Here is an 18,917-nt window from a genome sequence, read left to right as displayed (position 1 = left end):
TTCAGTGGCATTCTTCATTTCTGTTCCAGTGTTTTGGTTTTTTGGGGTTTTTTTTCCCCACTTATTTTATTATTTATTTCTCTCCCCTTCCCCCTCCCCAATCCCGTTGTCTGCTCTCTGTATCCAATCGCTGTGTCTTCTTCTGTGTTTGCTTGCATTCTTGGCAGCAGTGGGAATCTGTATCTCTTTTTGTTGTGTCATCTTGCTGCATCAGCTCTCAGTGTGTCCGGTGCCATTCTTGGGCAGGCTATGCCATTTTCATATGGGTAGCTCAATGTGGGGCACACTCCTTGCACTTGGGGCTCCCCTACAGGGGACACCCCTTTGTGGCAAGGCACTCCTTGCACGCAGCAGTGCCACACATGGGCCAGCTCACCACATAGGCCAGGAGGCCCTGGGTTTGAACCCTGGACCTCCCATACAGTAGGCAGATGTGCTATCAGTTGAGCCACATCCGCTTCCCAGTGTTTTTTTTTCCTGGCACTTGCAGCACTTCCTTTTGATTCTTAGAGTTTCCATTTTTCTGCTTACCTTACCCATCTGTTCTTATTTTTTTTAGTATATTTTTATTAGAGAAATTGTTAACTTACAAAACTATCATGAACATGTGTGGAATTCCCATACAAAACCCCTACACCAACACACTACATTGTTGTAGAACATTTGTTATAGATTAACCCATCTGTTCTTGCATGTTGTCTCTATTTTCTCCATTAGAGTCCTTAGCTTATTAATCAGTTATTTTACATTCCCAGTTAGGCTGTGTTTAATCTTTGCTGTAGCTGCAGGCATCAAAGGCTTAATTCTCCTCTAGGGTCCTTGTTTTTATCTCCCATGTTGTCTTTGAGTTTCCCTAGAAATTCCTTCTTAAATAGAGTCCTTTTTTGCAGCTCTCAGTTATAATCCACTATTATTATACCGATGCCCTGTTGATGTGCTGGTGATATATTAGATAGGAGAAGCATTCTATAATCTTACAATTAACTCTCTTAATCATATGTAAGGGTCAAGCCTTGAGCTTCAGAGACTTTTGTAGCCTTTTTTCCCCCTCCCCTTCTGTGGGACAGCAAGGATCGAGGGGCCTGGTATTGGCTTATTTCTCTTCCCCAAGGTAAGAGAAGGCTTTTGTAAAGTATTTTCCCTAGAGGGCAGGCATTTGTTGTAGAAAACACAACTTTCTAGGCATATTCCAGAATAGCTATTTTACTCCTACCTTACCCTAGGCATGTGAGAATTTTTCTTCCATCTTTACCTGTGATTACTTAGCGGTGCTCCCAGAGATAAACCTAGTGAAAGTATGTCAGCCTTCCTGTGACTGCGCCCCCAGGAGTTTTAACACTCAAACTAGTCCACATTCAACCTCTCCTGATTCGTCAGTTATCTTTTTTTTTATATGAACTTTTTTTTTTAATTAAAGTTAATACGTCACAAAGAAAGTTATCATTTAAGTGTTCCTATCAGTTTATGCTCCATGAGCTTCTTTTCCAAGAGTGCTGTGATCTTCTTTGCCTGTCTCTTCAGTTTTGGGAAGGTGGTTTGCCCTGTAACTTCTGTTTTCTAATGACTGTAGGAGGAGTTGTTGATTTTCAGGTTTTCACCATTTTCTTACTGTGAGGACAGGAGAGAAAGACAACTTCTAAGTTCTTGACATATTGAAGTGAAAATGAGAACTTTTCCCCTACTTTTTTTTTTCCAAGGTCCTGGGCCCAAGGATTGAACCCAAGACCTCATCTATAGGAAACCGACCTGCAACCACTAAGCCACATCAGCTCCCCTGTGTAGTTGTTTTTTTTTTTGTTTGTCTTGTTGTTGTTTTTAGGAGGCACTGGGAACTGAATCCAGGACCTCCCTTGTGGGAAGCAAGCACTCAACCGTTTGAGCCACATCTGCTTCCCCACCCCCCTGTTTTTCATTTATCAACCTTTGGGAGTGAGAATGAGTTTTCAAAATTCCTATAAAACTAATGGTTTTATGGGAATAGTCATGGGTGTCTGTGTTTGTGCAGGTTGAAAGAGCAGAATCTCGTGAAGGAGGTAAGGTCCCGGGACCTGTTGGAGAGCAGCAGTGACAGTGATGACAAGGTCCCTGTATCCAAGCCTTCCTCACTATCCAAACGGAAACTTGAGCTTGAGGCAGAGACAGTGGAAAAGAAGAAGAAAGGGCGGCCTCGGAAAGATTCCCGTCTCATGCCCATGTCTCTGTCTGTCCAGGTGAGTCTGGCAGTTTTAGGCCAGTGGGCACATCCCTGCCTTCTCCCACCCCAGCACCCTGTGCTCAGTATTAGAGCCTGAGTGGGCCAGAGCACAAGAGGGGGTGGCCCTGCATGCTATGGTTGTGCCCTATCAGTGTGGGATCCCTTGAGGATTCCATGGCTTGGACATGCACCCCCATGGGAGGTCGCCTAGAGGCCATATTCCCCTCCAATCTACCACAGCCCTCCAGAGACTTTGAACCTGCTTCAGCCTCTTCATCTATGAAGTGGGGATTGTTGCATTGTTCATCTGCACCTTTCCTTTCATGTTGTCCCCCTGGAAATGCCCTGGTCACAGGCCCAGCCTTACCCCCAAGTGACTTCTCTCACCTAATGCTACCCTGTCATGTGGAGCAGTGCTCAGGGGTTTTTCTGGCTCTTCCAGTCTCCAGCTGCCTTGACTATAGAGAAGGACACCTTGTGTTTGTCTGCACCAGCACTTGCACTGAAGCTGCCAATTCCATGCCCCCAGAGAGCATTCACCTTGCAGGTAAGCGGTGGGGCCCCTCCTCACAACTCTCTCAAAGGCACATACACACATTGTCTCTCCCCTCCCATGTGAACCATATCTTGACACTGTCTTAGGGACTGTTTTCCAGGCCTCTCTGTCACCTGGAGGAAGTTGTAGCTCATCAAGGTAACCACCAAGATTTATCAGAATCACTAGTCTCATCCCAGAACCACCAATCCACACCCCCACCTCTTTCTCCTCTGCAGCCTTACCCTTGCAGTCCCATGGTTGTCCTTGCCATGGCTTTCTCTGCATGGCCAGTCCTGGTGTCTTTCAAGACTCACTTCTGGAAACCTCTTACCTCCATACTCATCTCTCTGGAACAGCCTCAGACTTGGTGCCCACCATACCATGTGGTAGTGGTCTGTGCTCCTGACTGTCCTCCTGGCCTTGTTTACTTCTCAGTACCCAGCGTGGAGCTGCATCAAGACTGCTGCAGGGGCTCTCAGAGCAGGCACCTATAAACATGTGCCTGTCCATATGCTTTTCCTGAGCAATAATCCTTTATGAACAGAGGCCCTTTGGTTACTTGGGCCAACATCAAGGCCCAGGCATCTCCTGCCATGGTACCTTGGCACACGCTGTCACTTCTCAGCTCAGTGGCATGCTCATAGGAAACCTTCTTGGACCCCACATGCACATTGGTTCCTTGTCTGCCCTGCAACCCAGCCCTCAAGAGCAATAGTCACTGCTGGCCATACACAGGTCCAGGTTCAGGCCAGTTGTCAGAGGGCACTGGCTTTCGTCCTTCCTGGCCAAGATCTTCTGAGCTATGGTTTAGAGTGAGATGATGGGCTGAAGGATAGGGACCCACATAGTTTGTTCTTATAACAATAGACCATTGTGGTTAGCAGTGCTCACTCTCTTGAGCTTACAAATGTCATGCCTCAAATTCCTTCTTGGTGGTAAAGAATTTGGGAAAATGGTGGAGTTGGAAGCTCCAGTATCAGTCCTTCCAGCAGAACAGCCTTTGAACAGGGAAACTAAATCAACTGTTTTGAACTCCGGAGTCGAGTGCAACACTGTGCAGCATCCAGGGGAGAGTGGGAGGAAGAGGCTGATAAAATACAATAAATACCAGTAAATTGTTCTCTCTGTGCCTGTGGTTCCCATCGCCCAGCCCCCATTCTCATGCAGGCAGCTGTGGGATCTGGCCACAGGTATAATTTGCTGTTGCCAAAAAGGGACACAAAAATTCACTTCCCCAAGATTCAGGGTGGACACAGACCAATCACTGATCATGGCTTTGATTAGTTACTTCAGATTGCTGGGGCCTGGCTCTGAGGGCGCTGTCGTTCCAACCTACCCCACAAAAAGTGGTGGAGGAGACTTAAAACTGGTACACTTCCTGAACACTACAGAGGATAGTTGAAGGGCTGCATTTGATGGGCAGGTCAAGCAAGCACAGCTTTAGGGAGTCATGGAAGAAGCTCCAGGTGCCAATCCTGGCCCCTTCCTCAGTCTCCCTCAAATGCAATTTGGAGCCATCCAGTGTTCCTTTGTAGGTCCCTGGCCTTGTTTTCTTCTGGCTGGGAAAGACTGACTTGGGAAACTCCTCAATAGCATGCCTCCCTCCCAGAATTTGCCCTGGAAGCAAAAGAAGCTTGAGAAAACAAAATCAATGTAAGAAACAATTGAAGCGGCAAAAGCTTTCCTGATTTAAGTAAGTGGAACACCTGGGAGAAGAAGAAGGTCTGTCTCCTGGGAAGTAGAGGGGGCACTCAAACTCCTGTAAACTGGATTCCTGAGGCCACTAGCAAGCACAAGCCCAGGACAAGACACAGGCCCAGAAAAGAGAGGGAGGATCCTGCACTGTGCATTCACCTGGGCGAACTTTGCTGATTGGAAGGCTGACCTCAGAGAAATCCATTTCATATCACCAGCTGGTTCCAAATTCCTCAAGAAACAGAGATCACAGGGAATAAATCTCAGGGTTAACATTTTAAAATATTAAAATGTACAGGGTACAACAAAAGATTACAAAACAAAAGAAATAGGAAATGATGGCCCATCCAAAGAAAGAGAATAAAAATCCAATAAACAACAATGAAGAGTACCAGACTATGGATATACTGGACAAAGACTTTTAAAAAATGATCTTCAATGTACTCAAGGAGATGAAGGAAAATATAGAGAAACAATAAAAGGATATTAGGAAAACAATCAATGAATAATAGTAGAATCTCAAAAAAGACATAGAAATTTTTAAAAAAGGAACCAAACAACTACACTAGAGTTGAGGACCACAATAACAAATGAAAAATTCCCAGGAGAGTTCAACAACAGATTAGAGCGGACAGGAAAAAGAATCAGCTAACTTGAACACAAGAGCACTGAAATGAGTTAGGCTGAGGAACAGAAAGAAAAAGAATTATAAAAAGTGAAAATAGCCTAAGAGACCTCTGGGACACCATCAGGCATACCAGTATACACATTATGTGGATCCCAGAAGAAGAAGGAAGGAAGAAAAGGACAGAAGGCATATTCAAAGAAATGACAGAAAACTTCCCAAACTTAGCAAAAGATGTGAATATGAAGATCCAGGAAGCCCAGAGAACACCAAATACTAAACTTGAAGAAAAACACACCTGTCACATATCAATCAAACTGTTGAATTCAAAGGACAAAGTTCTGAAAGCTGCAAGAGAAAGTCACTGTGTTATATGCAAGGGAGTCTCAATTAGCTTGGGTGCCAATTTCTCATCAAAACTCATGGAGACAAGAAGGCAATGGGTTTAAATACTTAAAAGTACTGAAAGAAAACAGCTGCAACCAAAAATTTATATTGGGCAAGATTTTTAAAAGTGAGGAAGAACTTAAGACATTCCCATTAGACAAAAGCTGAGGGAGTTGCATCACTACTAGACCTGCACTACAAACAGTGCTAAAGGGAGTTCTTCAGACTGAAAGGAAAGGACACTAGACTATGGTTTAAAGTAGCATAGAGAAATAAAGACCTCTGGTAAAGGTAACCATTTGGGTAATTATAAATGCCAATACTATGGTATTTTTTTTTAGGAGGTACCAGGGATTGAACCCAGGACCTCATACATGGGTAGCAGGTGCTCAACCACTGAGCTATATCCACTCCCTGTATTGTATGTTTTTGGTTTGTAATCCCACTTCTTACTTCCTTCGGGTGCTAAAATGCAAATGCATAAAAAGTAATGATAAATATATGGTTTGGATATACAGTGAACAAAGATATGATTTGTATTAAGTGCTAAAATGACTGAGGAGTATAAGAACAATGTACATATATGCCAGTCAAGTCAGATTGTTATCAAATCAGATATGATTGTTAAATATTTAGGATGTTATATTTTAACCTCATGGATAATATATCAAAAATATATCCAGATAGAAATGAGAAGGGACTTAATATGGCACAGTACAAATAAATAAAGATGAATATAGACCTTAATGGAAGAATTGAGGGACAAAAAAGGTATAAGACAAAGACCAAATAGCAAAAAGAAAAATTCCTGCATTCTCAGTCATGACTTTACATGTAAAATGGATTAAACTTCCCTGTCAAAAGTCATCATGGGTAGAATGGATTTAAAAAAAAAGAAAGAAAGAAAGCAGATATAGCTCAAGTGATGTTGCTTTTACGCCTACCAGTGGGAGGACCTGGGTTTGATCCCTGGGGCCTCCTGGTAAAAAAGGAGAAGAGAAAGCATGCCTACACAGTGAGCCAGTGCCCCACGTGATGAGCTGCGAGCCGAGTGCCTGAGCGGCGAGCTGAGTGCCTGCATGGTGAGCCGGTCCCTGCGCAAGTAAGTCACACAGCAAGATGATGGTGCAACAAAGGATAGACAAAGGGGAAAGAGTCAAGGTGAAGTGCAGCAGAAACCAGGAACTGAGGTGGCTCAGCTGACAGGGAACGTCTCTCCATATCAGAGGCCCCCAGGATCAAATCCCAGTGAATCCTAGAGGAGAAAAAATGAGAAGAGAAGACAGAAAGAAATAGGTACAGAAGATCACACAGCAAATCGACACAGCAAAAACAGCAGGGCGGGGGGAGGGGAAGGGGAAGGGGGAAAATAAATAAATAAAATCTTTTTTTTAAAAAATGACCCAGGAAGCGGATGTGGCTCAAGCAGTGGAGCGTCTGCCTCCCACATGGGACGTCCCAGGTTCAGTTCCTAGTGCCTCCTAATCAAAAAAAAGAGAAGACAAGCACACAATGAACAGACACAGAGAGCAGGCAGCAAGCACAAAACAATGGGCGGGGGGCGGGAGAAAGAAAATAAGTCTTAAATAAAAATGACCCAACTATATGCTGTTTATCAGAAACACCTTGAATTCAAAGACTTGGTAGGTTGAAAGTAAATGGATGAAAAAATACCACACGAACAGTAACCAAAAGAAATAAAATAGACTTTAAGTCAAAAACAGTTATGAAGGACAAACAAACATGGTCATAGTATATGGATAAAGGGGTCAATTCAACAAGAAGATGTAACAATTATAAATATATATGTATCTAACAGCAAATCCCTAAAATCTATGACACACATATTTACATATTTGAAGTGAGAAATTGATGGTTAATACACCATTTTCATTCATGGATAGAACATTTAGATAGAATATCAATAAGGAAATAAAAAGACTTGAATGACACCCTAACCCAGGGAACACTTCACCCAACAACAACAACAAAATACACATTAATCTTGAGTTCACATGGATAATTTTCCAGGATAGATTATATGTTAGACCAGAAAACAAGCCTCGGTAAATTAAAAACATTGAAGTCATACAGTGTGTCATCTCTGATCACAATGGAATGAAGCTAGAAATTGGTAACAGGAAGAAATGGAAAATTCACAATTACATGCAAATTTAAAAACATACTCCTAAACAACCAATGGGTTAAAGGCAACACCACAAGGGAAATTAGGAAATATTTGGAGGCAGAATGAAATTGAAAATGCAGAGGAGCTGGTGGTGTAGCTCAATGGTTGAGTGTCTGTTTCCCATGAATAAGGTCCTAGGTTCAATCCCCAGTACTTCCTTTAAAAAAAAAAAAAAATGCACATACCAGACTTACAGGATGCGGCAAAGGCAGTGCTGAAAGGGAATTATATAGCTCTTAATGTTTATATTAAATAAGAAGGGTCTCAAATCAGAGTCCTATTCTCAAAACCAAAAGATACAAACAAATTAAACCCAAAGAAGGAAGGAAATAGCAACGATTAGAGCAGAAATAAATGAATAAAGAATACAGAGATAATAGAATCAACAAAACCAAAAGTTGGATCTTTGAAAAGATCAATAAAATTGACAAACTTTTAGCTAGACTGACAAATTAAAAAAGAGGATGCAAATGACTAAAATCAGAAATGAAAAGGGGGACATTACTACCAACCCCATTGAAATAAAAAAGATTATAAGAGGATACTGCTAATAAGTGTACACCAACAAATTAAACAACCTAGATGAAATGGGCAAGTTCCTAAAACACATAAACTACCTACAGTGACTCAAGAAGAAATAAAAGATCTTAAACCAGGAACTCCTCAGAAAGTTAAGTATAGAATTACCATATGACCTGGCAACCCCACTTCTAGGAATATACCTAAAAGAATTGAAAGAAGGGACTTGAACAGATATTTGCACACTGATATTCATGGCAGCATGAGTCACAGTTACCAAAAGATAGAAGCAACTCACGTGTCACAATATCAACCAATGGATGGATAATCAAAATGTGGTATGTACATACAATGGAATATTCAGGAATGAAGTTCTGATAACATGACATATGAACCTTGAGGATGTCATGTTGAATGAAATAAGCTAGACAGAAAAGAAAAAATACTGTATTATCTCACTGACAAGAAATAATTAAAATAAGCAGACTCATAGAGTCAGAATCTACAGTATAGGTTACCGGGGACAGAGTGAAAGGTAAGAATAGGGAATCAAAGCTTAGAAGGTACAGAGTTTCTGTTTGGAAAGATGGAAATGTTTTGGCAGTGGATGGTGGTGATGGTAGCACAACACTGTGAACGTAATTAACAGCACCGAATTATTTATCAAAATGTAGTTAAAAGGAAACATGTTACTGGAATGAAAACAAAAAAAAAATTAAAAAATCATGGAACTACACAACAAAGTGATCCCTAAGTAAAGCCATGGACTGTAGTTAATAGTACAGTTATAAAAATGTGCTTTTATCAGTTGTAACAAATGTACCATGCAAGATGTTAATAATAGATTGGTATATGGGAATCCTATATTTTATGCATGATTGTTCTGTAAACCTACAACATCTCTAATACCACCCCCCAAAAAAATCCCCCCTTGGTGCTCTGATTCTTGGCCTGGGGCACAAAACTCCCCTCCCAACTCTTCCAGCCCTTCCCCGAAGGTGGCCTCACTGCTGAATGCTGCTAGGAAGTGGTCTAGTCTCTGTTTTCGGGTACCTGCCAAAGGGGTGTTGGTCTCAGCTGGCCCTGTTCCATTTCACCCCTTACCCCACCATACCCACATCCCTGAGGGCCATGCAATTTCAGTCTGTTGTGCAGTTCTGCCTGGCTTTTCCCACCTGGAAGATCTATTATCTCCAGACACAAAAGATGAGGCTGTGCCATTCTAGAGCCAGGCAATGAGCTAGGTGCTTCTTATGCATTTTATCCAGGGAACACTCCTGAGGTTAGTTTCACCTGAAACACTGAGTGGGTCTCCTGTTTCTCAGAAACATTTTGTATTTGCTGTCCTCCATCCAGGTGAGCTCTGATCCCTCTATGTACATTGAGGTGGAGAATGAAGTGACGGCTGTGGGAGGTGTGAAGCTGAGCCGCTTAAAGTGCAATCGGGAAGGGAAGGAGTGGGAGACAGTGCTCACCAGCCGGATCCTCACTGCCGCGGGCAGCTGGTAAGGACAAGTGGCATCCTGTCCAGGTCGCTGACCTGGGCGTGACCCTGGCTGAACAGAGGCACACTGCCCCCCCACAGGATCTCTCTTATGGACAGCTTCCACCAGACCTTGCTCTGAGCTGAACTTGTGCATTTGTGACCTCAGTCCCTGCAACATCCAGCAAAGTCAGCCTTATTGTTCTCATATTACAGATGGGGAAACTGAGGTACAAAGGGTAACCTCAGCCAGGATTTAAACTCTGGTCATCTAATTTCCATGTCTTTCCTGAATTCCTGAAGTCTTCCATGCCAGGCTGAGCTCTGCTTGGCTCTCTCTGACCTGAGGCTGGTTCTTTCTCTGGACCCCAGATATTCATCCAAGGAGATCTGAATGGACTTCTGACTGTCCCTCAAATCACCAACCCATCCCTTCCCACGTTCTGCATTTGAGGAGAGTCCTTAATTCAGTGGTTAGTAACCCAGTGTCTTACATGGACCTTGGGGCACATGCAGCTCTGTTCTCTGTGTGCATTTATCTGTAAAGAGGATCCAGCATTTTCTTGAGATTCCTGCAGAGGCCTTTGACCTCAAATTAAGGACCATATGATAGATGCTTTTAAGGGGATTTTACCAAGGTGATTAGCTTAGATATAGTCATTTTTAGTTAGTCCCTTAATCATTTGTCATGAGGTTATATGTAAAATGCCTTTACAAAACACTGTCTGCTGCCTTAGTTTGCCTGGGGTGCCATAATATATACCATACAATGGATGGGCTTAAACAATAAAAATGTGTTATCTTATGGTTTTGAAGGCTAGAAGTTCAACATAAAGGTCTTAAAGGCTTTCTCCCAGGGTCTATAGCATCTGGCTCTGGCTTCCTGTGATCTTTGGGATTCCTTGGCTTGCATCTCTGCCTTCTTTCTATGGCTCCTCCTGCTGACTTCTATTTCTGCTCAGTCTTCTGTGTCTCTCTCTAGATTTTCTCTCTTTTAAGGACTCCAGCCATACGGATTAAGGCCCACACTAGTTAAATTTGGCATCATCTTAATAGGATCTTCCTTAACTAATAATATGTCTCCAAAGGTCCTCCTTTTATATTGAATGGGTTCACATCCACAGGAATACAGATTAAGACTTACTGGAACATGTCTTTCGGGGGTTGCTGATTCAGTCCCCAACATCTGCTAACTCTTTGGCCTTACCCTCTAACACTTGGCCTTTCCTGTTAGGTCAGGGTTCCCTTGGACCCTGAGAGAGTTTGTAGTGTTGGAGCTAGAAGCAACCCACCATTCTGTTCTTCCCTCACTTTCCCCCTTGGGATGAGTAGGCTGCACCCCTAACATCAGGTGCTTGTAAAAGACAGAGGTGTTACTCTGGCTCCTGCTCTCCATCCCTGGTCTCAAGGTAGATAGTATACACCTGCTGGTGCAAGAGTGTCAGCTAGCCTCCCTCCCACCCAGTAACCTGACACTACTCCTCTTTCACTGTCCTGCTCAGGTCCAGCCTGCAGGCCTGCCCCCTAACTTTGTGGCCCCTGCAGCAATGGCTTCATTTGCAGTGGACTGGCTCAAGAAAGCCTCTGAGCTTGAAAGCTAAGCACATGAAATTCAGTCACAGCACCACAGAGCTCCCTGCTGCTGGGTTGTTTTCAAAGCTTACTCTGACTCATGCACTCAGGATAGACATTTGTACACAAAAACATATTGCTTGCCTCTCCCTTTTTCTGAGACCTGATAACAGTGATGTCTCTTTAGGAAAGGCAGTTGGCAGAGCTCTTTCCTTGGCAGACCTTCCTGCTCCAAGCCTGGTGTGAGGGTGATCTTGCCAGTTCAGACCACGGATACTGGACGAGCAAATTGAAATGACATCCTGAGGGCCTCCCTTTGCCAGGTGGCACCCTGCCCCAGCTGCCTAGCAGTTGAGACCCCTACTTTACTCTAGGCTTGTGTCTGGGGCTTCTTGGGACCCTCTGGGAAGGCAATAGCTCTCTTGTGCTGAGGCACATCCAGCCTCCACTGATGATTGCTCAGTGGAGAGATGTTTGACAGTGTCCCAAGAATGCTCTCTTGTGAAGCCATCCTTCCTCAGGGCGTGACTCATCTTTCTCACCCTTATCTGAGGAGACCTTCTGAGTACACAGCCAGGTTCCCTATAGAGATGCACTCTTGTCTCCAGCACTTCTCCCAACCTGTCTCAGCAGGACCCTTTCAGGAGGCTATCGTGGGGCGTTTTGTGGGCCTCGTCTGGCACACGGCTCTTGCATACCCATCAGTACAGCAGTCTTCTGAAGTACACACACCCCTTGGTCAGTGTTGGTGCAAGCTCAGAAAAGTCTGAGCAATGTTGGTAGGCAGGAGGAGCCTACAAGTCTTTGTTCAGTCAGATTTCAGTCAGGTCCCTGTCTGCCCTGCTGGAACCCTGCCCTTGCAGCAGGTCCTCTCTCCCTCTGCCTCCCCTGCAAACAGGGCAGAGTCTGAACAGGGTGAAGGCTGTGCATCTGTCAGGCCACTGCCCCTCCTGCCACAGTTCTTGGACACGTGACCCCTGTGCCTTTTCAGTGATGTGGTGTGTGTCGCCTGTGAGAAGAGGATGCTGTCAGTGTTCTCCGCCTGTGGTCGCCGCCTCCTGCCTCCCATCCTCCTGCCATCCCCTATCTCCACTCTGCACTGTACAGGCCCCTACGTCATGGCGCTCACTGCCTCTGCCACACTCTCTGTCTGGTGAGAACACAGGCACAGAACAGGGTGGGGTCCGGGTGGGGCAGGGTGAGATTATTGGGCTCCCTCCTGCATCACCCGTCTCACTTCAGGGATGATGCAGGTCAAGGGGGCATGCAGAAGGTCAGCCCAGAAGTGTGCCCCCGGGGCCTGCTGGCCCAGGGGGACTTAGTGCGGGGGGTGTGGGGAGCTGAGGGTCAGAAGCGTGCTGTGTGGGCTGCCCTGCTGGGGTGAGAGTAAAGGAGGGCATGCCAGGAGGAGGGAGGTGGCCCATCTGCCCACATGGGAACCAGGAGCAAACCACATGACATGTCACAGGGTCTCATTGAATGGGCCAGGGCCCTTATGTGGGGTTCACCCAGCCATGATCCTGGTGTGGTTGCCGTGGCCTGCCTCTCCCAGAGTTTGTGTGGGTAGAGGCAGAAGAGGCGGTGAAGTCTGCGCCTCTGTGTCCAGGCTTCTGCTGTGACTTCTGCGAGGGAGCACACTGGTGCATGGGCAGCAGGAGCTACCTGCAGGGTGGACCACCCACAGGCATCTGCCAGCGATGGTGGGTTGGAGCAGCCGTGGCACACTCTGATGTGCTTGCTGAGGTTGGAGAATGAGATGGCCCCTGTCTCCCCTCTTAGGGATGTTCACAAGCAGGTGGTTGTGGTGAAAGAAGAGTCTCTGCACTCCATCTTGGCAGGTAACCCAGGGAGTGGGCCACCCCCGTGCCTTGGGAGAGGGGCCAGGCAGGGCAGCCTGAGTCCCAGGCCTGATGCGGAGGGCCCGGCTCAGTCTAGGCTCGAGGCTCTCAGCAAGGCCAGCAGTGCAGTCACACTGTGGGGAGATAGACTCTCTCCTGAGGCACACTTCAGTGGGTCCTCAAGGGGGACGCTGAGTTTGGTGGGAGGCAGCGAAAATGGCACACAGAGAGTGCAGAACAGCAATTCCCTAGTGCAAAGTCAGCCTTCAGAAGCCTTTTGGTAGGAGTGGGAGGATCACAGTCCAGATTTCTCCCTTGGTGCATGTGCAAACCCATGGCCTGATCGTTACACACCTGAAACTCACTCTGGGGTGTTCCACAGGAAGCGACATGACTGTATCACAGATCTTGCTGACCCAGCACGGAATTCCTGTGATGAACCTGTCTGATGGGAAGGCATACTGCTTCAACCCTACTCTTTCTACATGGTAAGCCTACACCCACCTGACCCTGCTCCCCTGGAGAGTGTCTGCCTGAGCAGAACCCAGAACAGGGCCTGGAGGCTCCAGGTCCTGGTGGTTTCAGACCTGTCTGACCTCACTTCAAACTGCCCAAGAGTCAGGCCTGGAGGATAGGTCATCATAACAGCCTCTGCCAGACTTTGCTGGAGAAGCTGGAGCCCAAACTTATACATGTACACCCCACTGTGCCCAGGGGAGCACATGCCTTGCTGGCCTAGCCCACAGCCTCTCTACCTTTGGCACTTATGCACAAAGGATGCTTTCCTTCTTTTACATTGTTTCCAGGGGTAACTTCTTTGGAATAGACACATAAAAATTTTTATGGTTCTTGATATTTATTTCCAGGCTGACCTTTGTAGTCCTTGCTAATATAGGTGAGTTAACTTCCCTGTAGCCTCACCAGCACTGGTTGGTCACCCTGGGCTTAGGAGATACAAGTGCTTCTCTGTGACTTAGAAGGTAGCCCATTTTCTGTATTTGTAAAATCAAAAATCTTAATTAACCCAGGAACATGAGGCACATAAATTGTATAGCAGGTATAGTCTGCACCTTTGGACCTTTAGAACCTTCCAGCTTCTTTTCTGTTAAGTGATGCCAAGCACAATTTTATGCTCACACTGAGATTTCTTTCTTTCTTCAGTTTAAAAAACAAAACTAAAAAAACTACCCTAACTGTTCTCTAGTACTCTTCCCTCCAAATTGCAAAATGATGCTTTTTTTTAAGAAGCATAAATTCATATTTATTAAATTGTCAAAAATGAAAGACAGGAAATATCAAGTATCTTTCAATTATTTTGAACCATAGAAACTTCCACATATGGCTGTATGATTATAAATTAGCATGGTCACCATGGAAAGCAATTTAGCACTCTCTAACAAAGTCAAACTTAAATATGCCATTCTGCCCATCAACTCTACTTTTGGTATGTATCTCAAAAGTTTTCACATGTGCACGAAATGATATGTTCAAGAATCTTCAATGCAGCATTTTCTGCAAGGATTAAACCTTCACAACAGAGTTAATACCTATAAATGCCACACAATAATCATTTTTTCCCTCTTTTTTTTAAAATGTTACATTCAAAAAATATAAGAGGTCCCCACATACCCCCTATCCCCCTCACCCTACTCTTCCCAAATCAACCTCTTTCATCAATGATGCATATTAAATACAATTGCTATCTTAGTGGAAACACACTGATTAAACACAAAGAAAAATGTTGAACCTTAACGGACATCTGAATTTTGGGAAAGAGTTTATAAAGGCTCTTTATTGTTTTAAAAAGGTCTGAAGAATGTTTTCTTAAAGATATGAAAAGTCCAAAGAGGGTGGAAGAACTGACTCCCTGGGCATACTATGTAGAAGTACAAGAGGATTGGGGGCCTGGGGCATATGTCCTAGAAGCCCAGGAAGGCTAGGGCCTGGCATTCCTCAGCGGCTGGCAGAGTCTGGGCCATGTGGATCCCTGTTTGGACAGTCATGAATGATGTGAGCTGGGCCTTCCTGTCTATATTTCACACACATAGGACTCCCTCAGTTGTCAGGACCTGAGCCTGGAAACTGAAATGTTCACACCAACAGCCCTGTCAGTGACCTTCACCGTCATTAATTTTTTCTTTGAAACAGTAATTTATCAGGCCCATTATTATGAAATCTGGTGTTGATGGGCACCTGTTTAAATTGCAGTGACCCTCAGCCTCAGCTGATTTGGGGGCAGCCTGTCAGGTTTGATGGGTTCTTGCTCCTCCTCAGCCTCCCCATCAGCGTCTTTGTTCCGCCTTCTGTTCTTCCTGAGCTCTGCACCTATCTTTGCCACCCCAGGAACCTTGTTTCTGACAAGCAGGACTCGCTGGCCCAGTGTGCGGACTTTAGGAGCAGCCTGCCATCCCAGGACGCCATGCTGTGCTCAGGACCCTTAGCCATAATCCAGGGCAGAACCTCCAAGTACGTGACCTGGGGACTGTGGCCACCACCAGCAGTCTTACTCTGGAAGGTGACCAGGTTGATGCCGGCACAGCTTGCCTGGGCCTTGTTTCTCGTTGCCCATCCCCTAGGCCTAAGCTGCTGCTAAGTACAGCAGATGGCATTGGGCAGACTGGGGGTACCAAGGTTGTGGACCTATGTCGAGTAACATCTTGGGTGCACAGGCTATCACCTCGGGCCTCTGTGGGGGTCTGGGGGTACTCAGGGTTATGGATACCTACGTTGGGTAGTGTTTGGGGTGGGCAAAGTGGGCCACTGGCCTGTCTGCTCAGGGGCTTCAAGGTAGGCACTGGAATGGAGACTCACATCGTAGGGACCCACAGTAGTTGGTGTCTTAGAGAGAGCTGAGCTGTAGCTCTTATCTCAGGGGTCCCAGGTGGCCATTTGCAGCTGGTCTGGGGCAGTCAGGATGGGGGCATGGGTATTTCCTGACCGTTGGGAGGCCTGCCCTCCTTGCCAGCTGCTCACTGGAGCCCAGGTGCATGGTGACAGCCTCCCACCCCAGGCAGGGCCTGCTATCTCATCCTGGTGCTCTGTGGTCTCTCCAGTTCAGGGAGGCAGGCTGCCCGGCTCTTCTCCCTGCCTCACGTGGTACAGCAGGAGGCCACCTTGGCCTATCTGGAGAACCAGGTCGCAGCTGCACTCAGCCTGCAGTCCAGCCACGAGTACCGCCACTGGCTCCTCATCTATGCACGGTACCTCGTGAATGAAGGTGAGGCTCTGAGCTGCATCTCCATCCTCCTGGGAACCAGGGAAGGTGTGCTGTGGCAGCAGGGTTCCCGCTCAGCTCCCATCTCCCAGCCTGAGCTCAGCAGATGTCCAGCTCCATTGCAGGCCTTAAAACTCTAAACTGTCTTGGGTTTGTTTGGGGGTTGTAATTTCAGATTGCCTCACAGGATGCTCCCTCATAGGACCAGGGCAGGGAGGGGTGAGAAGGAATGTGTGGAAAGGCACATCCCTAGGAATTAAGCAACCAGATGTCCTGATAGTCAGCTGTCACTCCAGGGTTGGGCATCTCTGGCAACCCACAGTAGGCCTATATCTCTCTTCTTCCCAGCCCCTCCTGCCCTGGAAGGCCTGCCTGCTGTCCAGTGGCTCCCTTTGGCCTTCAACCCAGGTTTTCCTACCAAGGCTTACAGAGCACCTGTCCCCCTCCCCAGCATCCTCATCTTCCCCTGTTGGTCAGTGGGAAGCAAGGTGTGTTGGAGGAGGTAGGTAGCTGCTCTCAGAGTGGCCTCCAGCAGCCCTTCACCCCTCTCCTAGCCATCATAGGGCAGCGCTTTACTAGCCCCTCTTCCTACTTCCCTGTGAGGCCATGGGGTGGGGGCTGGCCTCCTAAAGCTTTCCCAGCCTCCACACCCTGGGCCATTCCCTCTCCTCATGGCCTTTTCTGGCCTTTTCGGGTTGCTTTTTTCATCACCCTAAACCTTTTATTTATGATGTGAAGGAAAGAAATTAAGGACAGAAAAGACAGAGAAAAACATGCCAAACCCCTATATATGTTACTCCCCAATTTGCATGTCCCGTTTACCTCAGATTATTTCAATATGTGTGTGTACATTTGCATCCCTAATGACAGCAGACAGCTCCTCCTCTTCTCCTCCCCAGAGGAACACCAATAGTGAATGAATTTGATGGTCACTCTTCCTACCCATTACATTTGTGTGCTGACTTTTCTAAATACTTCATCTTCCTATCCTCATACCATACTGGCTTTCCTGGGGTTCTCTAGTCACATCTTGGGCTTCTCACTTCCCTTTCCTCTTGGGAAACCTTTTCTCCTCTCTGGTTTGCTCCAACCTGGTATTGGTCAGGACTCACCCTAAATCTCTCCATGAAGCCCATGCTCTTCTGGGCGCCCCATCCATTGGTGGGATTCCATCTACTGCTTGGTTCACTTTATTCCATCTCCCATATTTGTCTGTTACAGTTATATCCACAAATCACCTCATCTATCTGTCCCTTCTTTCCTCTAAGAATCAAGTATGTTAAGACTACCTTCACTTTCAAAATTCCTGGAATTCTGACTTCATCTGTCTTCTTCTCCACCCTTTCTTTGGGTGATTTCATCCATTCCCTATGGCTTCGGCAGCCCCCAATTGCCAAAAGACCTCCCACCAGATTCTGCCTCCGACATTTCTGCCTGCCGCGCCTGGCTGAGCCCATTGTCCTGGACTTGATAAACCCATGCCTATTTTTCCCATCTCCCTTTGGTCACCATTTCCTCAGGCCATGTTCAGACACCGCCATTTCATACCTCCTGAGGGCTCGGCCTCCTGATCCTTCTGCTCTCCTCTTCACACCAGCTACCAATATGTCTTCTCTCAAATAAATCAAACCAGCCCACTCTTCCTTCAGCAAATTCCCACGGTTTCTCACAGAGGAGACATCAGCTTGCAGCTCAGCAACACTTGTCAGGGGAGTGGGTGAGTGAGAATCAGTGATTGTAGGTCTCAGGGCCCAAATGGAGAAACACACGAGATGTTCTGCCCATGCCAGGTGATAACATAAGCGTTTGTTCATTCTGTTTTGATATATACAACTATTTAGTATATTCTTGACTTCTTATTTCTTTTTGTAATGTGTTTCTGTTTTCTGTTTTGTTTTCTTGTTTGTTTTCCTGTAATTAGGGTTTGAATACCGACTGCGAGAAATATGCAAGGACTTACTGGGTCCGGTTCACTACTCCACTGGAAGTCAGTGGGAGTCAACAGTAGTGGTAGGTGCTTGTTTCATTCTTGCCACAGAATTTTCTCTTGAAAATTGAAGATGGAGATTTACAAAGTGCCTTGAAACTCGTCCCCATTAAATCTCTCCAGCACATTGACTAATGTCCTAGTGTCAGGAGAAGGTGAGATGCCATAATTTCTTGACCCAGCAGGATCTAGGTCTGCAGCCCCAGGAACACACTTATGCTGAAGAATTCCTGCTTGTTCTCAGGCCTGGGGGTTTAGTAGTAAAGATGAAAGCCACTCCCCAACCCCCTATCCCCAACTCTGTTGGTGGAGCTTGCAATCTGGTAGGGAGGCAGGCATAAGCAAGTTAACAGATTAGGTCAACAAGATACTTGTAGACATGGATCAGTGCTAAGAAGGAAATAGATAGGACAGTAAGATGAGGGTGACCAGTAGTGGTCAGAGAAGACCAAGGAGGAGGAAATTTTAAGATAAAAAACAAGGGTGAGACTGAGCCAGCTCTGCAGAGACCTGGGGAGAGAATTCCATTGTAGAGAGAAGAGTAGATGCGAAGAGGGCTTGGAACATTTGAAACATCTATGACTGGAACATAATAGGCAAAAGGTCAGGGTGGCAAGGTGAGCAGGGCAGATCATGGGGGCTTTGTAAGGAACTTGGGTTTTAGTCTTACCAGTGGG

The 18,917-nt window shown here is 46.0% G+C and overlaps 1 protein-coding gene across 3 annotated transcripts in view; it reads left to right on the top strand.

Moving 5' to 3' along the window:
* HIRA (histone cell cycle regulator) overlaps nt 1–18,917 on the top strand; it is a 121,316-nt gene that overhangs the window by 73,722 nt on the left and 28,677 nt on the right. For 2 of the 3 annotated variants that reach the window (XM_058281812.2, XM_058281814.2), the window contains 9 exons: nt 2,006–2,210; nt 2,637–2,741; nt 9,503–9,651; nt 12,193–12,354; nt 12,981–13,039; nt 13,422–13,527; nt 15,383–15,505; nt 16,093–16,256; nt 18,175–18,263. In XM_058281812.2, coding sequence (XP_058137795.1) covers nt 2,006–2,210; nt 2,637–2,741; nt 9,503–9,651; nt 12,193–12,354; nt 12,981–13,039; nt 13,422–13,527; nt 15,383–15,505; nt 16,093–16,256; nt 18,175–18,263 — 1,162 coding nt within the window. The remainder of the gene's footprint in view (nt 1–2,005; nt 2,211–2,636; nt 2,742–9,502; nt 9,652–12,192; nt 12,355–12,980; nt 13,040–13,421; nt 13,528–15,382; nt 15,506–16,092; nt 16,257–18,174; nt 18,264–18,917) is intronic. The other variant, XR_011646541.1, reaches the window with a different exon arrangement.

Source organism: Dasypus novemcinctus, chromosome 19, assembly GCF_030445035.2.
Source record: "Dasypus novemcinctus isolate mDasNov1 chromosome 19, mDasNov1.1.hap2, whole genome shotgun sequence".
Taxonomy (NCBI): Eukaryota; Metazoa; Chordata; class Mammalia; order Cingulata; family Dasypodidae; genus Dasypus; species Dasypus novemcinctus.
The sequence above is the reverse complement of the archived record's forward strand: the minus strand, read 5'-3'. Positions and strand labels throughout refer to the sequence as shown.